Here is a 6132-nt window from a genome sequence, read left to right on the forward strand (position 1 = left end):
TTTACCGTCATATAATTATAATTTATTTAATTTATTAGTATATTACATTAAAAATAGAAAAAAGAAAATAAACTTGAGTTAATAATTCAAACCGAAAAAATCATGGTCGTAGTATAAGAAAAAAAAAGTGTAATAAATTTTAACAATTTTTAGCTGCTTCAACCATTTTTAAACGGAGTAATTAATTAATATTTAATAATCTGCAAATAGTTGTACCATATTATAATTACAGTCTTTGCATTTATATTGTAACCCTCTCTAACAAAAGAAAAAAGACACATATTAATTTTAACTACAAAAAAATATCTATATAATATGAAGTGAATCTTTATACTAATGTGACTCTCTTTTAAAAAGAATACATCATTATTGCAAAAAGAGAGGCCCAGCCCAATATCATTAAGGGGGCCCATACACATGGTATTCCCGTTGACGATAACACCGATCGGCTACAAATGAAGGATGCAAGAAAGGAAAACCCACTACAGCAGAGCCTGCTCCCTCGTGGGAAACACCAGGGACAAGTGTCATCCATAGAACCATCTCTGTACGTCTATAAAATGTTGCATCTTTACAGTAGAATTCACCTTTCGGTGATAATTCATCTTCGATCTTGTGCTTTTACCGTACTTGTTTCTTTAAGATCTTTTGGTTCTTGACGTGATCAAGAAGTGGTGAAAATTCGCTTGCATAAAACCCTTCAAATTCTCTTATGTAATTCATCTTCGATCTTGTGTTTTTACCGTACTTGTTTATGTTGTTGTTGTTAGAAAAGATTGGACTCAAACAGTCCCCTCTACTTTGATATTGTTCCTTCTTCCTAAGTTTTTCTTTTTTTTTTTCTGAGGATAAAATTTTGTAGATACTATTTTTGACGTGTATGTTAATGACAGTGTTATTTCTTATTTTTATATATTGCTTATTTTCACTCAATTTCTTAAGAATTCCTCGTTTTAATTTAAGTAGACACAAGATTGGAATTGAACACTATACCACGCACAATTTTGGGACACAAGATTTTGTTATATATTATTTGCTCTGCAACAATTTCAATTTAGTTTCTTATTTTCCATCCAATTCTTAGCCTTCTTTTTTTTTATAAAAAAAAAAATCATGATGCAGATTTAGTTACATGGGTCGTGGAAAAACAGAATTGAAGTGCCTCTCAACTGAGAAAGATCGGAAAGGCAGATTCAAGACAAGAATCAAGGGACTAGAGAGCAAAATGAAGAAATTTTCTGACAAATGCCAAGGATCCGAAGCATGCTTGATAGTTTATGAAGAAGGTAGCAACGCTGCACCAATGATTTGGCCAAAAGATTTTACAAAAGTCAGGTCCTTAATTAAAAAGTATGAATCTCAAAAGAATGTGAAGCCTCCTAAGATCTTTGATCTCCAAGACTTCTTTGAGCACAAGAAGACCTCGGTTGAAGGCAAAACTTTGAAAGCGCGAAAATGCATCTACAGCGTCAAGTATCCCACTTCTGACTTGAATATCAAGAGCTTTGATTTGGAACAACTGAGGATGTTCATTGGTATATTGGATAACAAGATTGGTGCGTGTGCTGAAAGGATTAACATGCTTAAAAATAGTCAAAAAGTTGAAAGTAACTTCAATTTTGGACACAATGTTGATCGGTACAACTCTCAGATTCAACCTATGATGCCACTTAGTTATGATACGGGTTCTAGTTCCCAAATGGGTCTCCTCAGTCCAAATCCTATGGAATTGATGGGAAGTAATTATGGACTGGTGAATTGTGCTAATCAGTTTGAAGATTCTGTGTATAGCGTTATACAAAACAGTGCTTTAGTAAACTCAACAAAAGTGATGGAGCCAGAGCCTATGGTTTATTATGACACAAATGTGATGGAGGACACTACTAGCAAGAAAGATGAAGAAGTCTGTTTGGTTTGTACTGAGAAGACAATTGATAAAGTAAATTCCACAAATCAAGTTAGTGAGGCTTTGGATTGGGAAAGTCAATTTGCTGAGGCTGAGGCATGGGCTAGTGACTTTGGTGAGTTTGAGAATTGGATGAATCAACAAAGTGAGCATTCGGATTGGACAAACCTGACTGAATTTGTATGTTGACGTTGTTTATTTTGATGATGTTAATTTGGTTAGTGGCTAGTATGGTGGGATTTTTTTGGGTTTCTTATCTGATTGATTTTAATTTCAAAGTTAGGCTCCTTTTTGCGTATTTTACAATTAAAAAAATGTCTTATTTTCTTTGTTATTAAATAAGAACAATTTGAATTCAATTGATCTAATTTAGAATTATCATCACTTGGAGTCATAGCAGTTTATTGAATATAAAAAAATATATTGGCACACAGATCAATTTATTAGGGAAGCATTACAAATTTACAATATAATTGAATCGGATCATATTTAAATAAAACTAAAAGCATTACAAAATGAAATATCCTATTAGTTTATTTCATATTCTATTGAACATACATGTAAGTATGTAACTGTATTTTTTTTAAAAGCCAGCCATAGAAAACACGCATAATTTTTGTTGGCCAATAATTTTAATATCCTATAATAAATATTTAGATATGCTAAATAATGCTAATTGATCCTAATTATATTTTAACATCCCACTCAAACTCAAGTGATAACTTGAATTTGAAATTTATTTAAAACAACGAAATAAAAATAAAAAAACTACATAAATTGGTAGGACGGGTGTAGACGAAACTGCCAGAAGCGCAGACGAAACTGCCTCTTGTCTGAAGAAAGCGCAAACGACGGAACTGGTAGAAGGAAGCGCAAATGGAATTGCCACTGTCTGAAGAAAGCACAGACGGAACTGCCGCTGTTTGAAGAAAGCGCAGATGGAAATGTTGGAAGGAAACATAGACAGAACTGTCGTAAAAAAACGTAGACGAAATTATCGAAAGAAAACACAAACAGAACTGCCACAAGAAAACGCAGACGGAACTGCAAAAAAAAAAAGCGCAAACGGAACTACCACAAAATAATGTAGACGGAACTGCCACGAAGGAACGCAGACGAAACTGCGATGAAGAAACGCAGACGGAACTACAGTCGAAAGAGAGCGAAAACTATATGACTTCTCCATGAGAATAGATAAACAGCGGATGATGACATTGGTGTTTGATCATTCAACTCGGAAAGATACAAGACAGAGAAAATAGGCTAGTCGTGAGGTGAAAAAGTATAAAAGAAGTGACAAAAGACAAGAAAAATAGAATGGAGGAAAAGTGTGAAAAATACGGTGATTTCATAAAAAAAAAAAACAAAATATCTTCTTCAAGGAGGATATCATGACTCTGATACCATGTTGGAAACAAGAGACTAAACTGAAGAAAGAATTTGTGTATTATTGAGTGTATTCAAGTTGTCTCGAACGATACAATATAAAAGGATATTTATATGTACTAAGAGAATCGTAATAATAAAAACGTAATATCCTATAATAAATATTTAGATATGCTAAATAATGCTAATTAATTTTAATTGATTCTAATTATATTCTAACAATATATACGAGGATTGTGATTAAATTTGGTTATATGTACATGTTTGATTTTTTTAAAAAGAGGAGTAATAGGGGGCTAGCAACTTTGGTATTTTGTAACCATCAATTAGTCGTCAATAGTATTTTTAATGGTATGAGATTAAATCCAATGTTGTAGATAATTCAATTTTCTTTTGATGGTTAAATGCTGACCAACTTTTTAAAAAATTGCTGCCCCCTAGACTTTCCCTTATAAAAAAAATAGCGATACGATTTCGAGGCAAAAGCTCCTATTTTATTATTAAGTATATGAAAGTCGTCGTAATATTTCTCATTACCAGAGTGGCACAGCTGGAAGCGTGACCTTCTGATAGAAAAGGTGTTACACTAGCGAAGGAACGGCTACGATGCTGTTCTGTGGATCCAACAGCGACGGTGGTCTCTAATACCACCGTCACCTCATTCTTCTTCTTTCATTTGTTAATCTAGCTTTTTTCTCTATGACCATCGCTATCGTCGCTACCCTCTTTTCCTTCTTTCATCGTACTTTTTTTTTATTGTCATTTTTTTTCTTTTCTACATCGTCGGAAGAAATCTTTTTTTTATCGGTACTAACTACTCTTTCTACCAAGACTTGCTGATGCTCTATCTCTCATCTTCTTTTTGCGTTTAACAACTTTTTGTTTTCTCTTTTTGTAATTTTTTGTATGACAAATTTAAATTAACATATATATACAAGAATAAGAATACAGCTAAAAAATATTTTAAATTTGAATTCGAATTTAACTCTCATTCAACACTTATCTATTATATAAAATACATTATTTATTAATCAATTAATCTATACACTTGTTAAACATTAAACATTATTATTTTCTTATTATATATTACTAGATGTGAAGGTAATCGACGCATCACTTACAGCACATCATTATCATCCATTAAAAAATTATAAAAATATTATATGTAAACTAAAAACAAAATAAAAACATGAATTAGTGTAGCGTTGTGAACAGTTAAAATTTGATTCCTGATTATAGGATTAAAAATAGCATTTTCTTTTTTAAAAATTCTGATCGAGACAAAATTTCATAGAGCTTAAATGACTCCGAAGCATCCTATGCCTAGCTCTTTTATTATTATTTTTTCCCCCCTTAACTTTGACCACTTATTTTAGTCGTTTAATTTTAGTATAAAATATAAAAATATTTGACTATTTTAATATTTTATATTGTTATTGTAATAGTACAAAATGTTAATAATGTTATAAAAAAATTTTAATTATAAAAAGATAAAAAAATCATTAATATTTTATAAAAAAATATTATTTTAATTATAAAAAACAAAACATCAATAACGTTTAGTTGTTTTGACAAAATATTACTAATATTTTGATAAAATGTTATTGACGTTTTGTAAAAATTCACTGATACTTGATATATTTAGTCGTTTTTAGAATTTTTTTATTAACTTTTTTAGATTTTAATCAATATTCTTATTTTTTTAGTGAAATTTTAATATTAATAAAATATTTAGAGTTGTTTTAGTATTATTATGTTTTTAAGAATTTTTAATCTCAAACTAATCAAGAATTAAAATTTTCTTAACAAAAAAAATAAATACAGTCTAAAAAAATCCAACCAGACCCAAAACATCCAAACTAGGCACCCAAAACATCACAATGGGCGCCCAACATCTAATTACCAGTGCCCAGTGCCCTTCACTGGCTCCCGGCACCCTATCATCGATGTCCAGCGACCCCTCACCAACTTCCAGCGTTCCTTGGCTCCTTGAGGCAAAAATGAACCAACGCCCAAATTTAAGAAGTAGTACCCGGCGCTCCAAGCTCCAAACTCTCAAGATGCAATATTTGTCAAGGCCCAATTTCAATATCCACTTTTAAAAAGCATTAATCTCATCTAAAGATTCAAGATTCAAGTAATTAGTTAGCATTTAATTCTTTTTAGAAAGATAAAATTTAGTTGTTAGAATTTATTTCTAGATTAGATTTGAATTATTGTTTTAAGATTTGATTTGAATTTATGTAGGTAGTTATCTTATCATTCCTAAAGATAAGATTAGTGCTTGTTTTTTAATTTGAATCATAGTTAGAATTTAGTATATAAATAAGTGAACAAGGTTTATAAGAAATCATCTTTAATGTTCGAATCTTTGATCTCGGAGTCTTAGGCCATTTTCTTTTCTTCCATGAGTAACTAAACTTTCTCTTCTGTTGAAGGTTAGGAACTCTGTTTAGTTTATGGATTTATAATGTGGGTGTTTTTTTATTTTAATTCATGCTTTTCTATTTTTTAACATTGAGTTTCGTTCTTCATCACTAATAGTTAGAAGTATTGAAAAATATTTTAATTTTGTCTTGAATTCTGTTATTACTTTAAAAAAAAATTAATTTTAAAATTAGTTTGAAACTCATCTCATAATCTTCAACTATTTAGAACTAGTCTTGAATACGTAACATATAATTCAACTAGGGATAGTTGTTGGATATTGTATAGCTTAAAATCAAAATCGTTCTTCACCTTTTCTCTTAATTAGTTGACCAAGGAATTGGTGATTAATTGGGTTAAAAGAAATTAAATTACCAAGGAATTAGAATTTGATTATAAATGATTTGCTGTAA

The 6132-nt window shown here is 30.5% G+C and overlaps 1 protein-coding gene across 1 annotated transcript; it reads left to right on the plus strand.

Annotated features, from left to right (window-relative positions):
* The first annotated feature begins 480 nt into the window (after positions 1-480).
* On the plus strand, positions 481-2183 carry LOC107478721 (uncharacterized). Its single transcript, XM_021138192.2, has 2 exons — positions 481-547; positions 1123-2183. Exon 2 carries the CDS (start codon positions 1133-1135, stop codon positions 2093-2095), a length of 963 nt encoding a protein of 320 aa, XP_020993851.1. The 5' UTR covers positions 481-547; positions 1123-1132; the 3' UTR covers positions 2096-2183.
* Positions 2184-6132: the final 3949 nt, after the last annotated feature.

This window comes from Arachis duranensis, chromosome 3 (assembly GCF_000817695.3).
Source record: "Arachis duranensis cultivar V14167 chromosome 3, aradu.V14167.gnm2.J7QH, whole genome shotgun sequence".
Classification (NCBI taxonomy): domain Eukaryota; kingdom Viridiplantae; phylum Streptophyta; class Magnoliopsida; order Fabales; family Fabaceae; genus Arachis; species Arachis duranensis.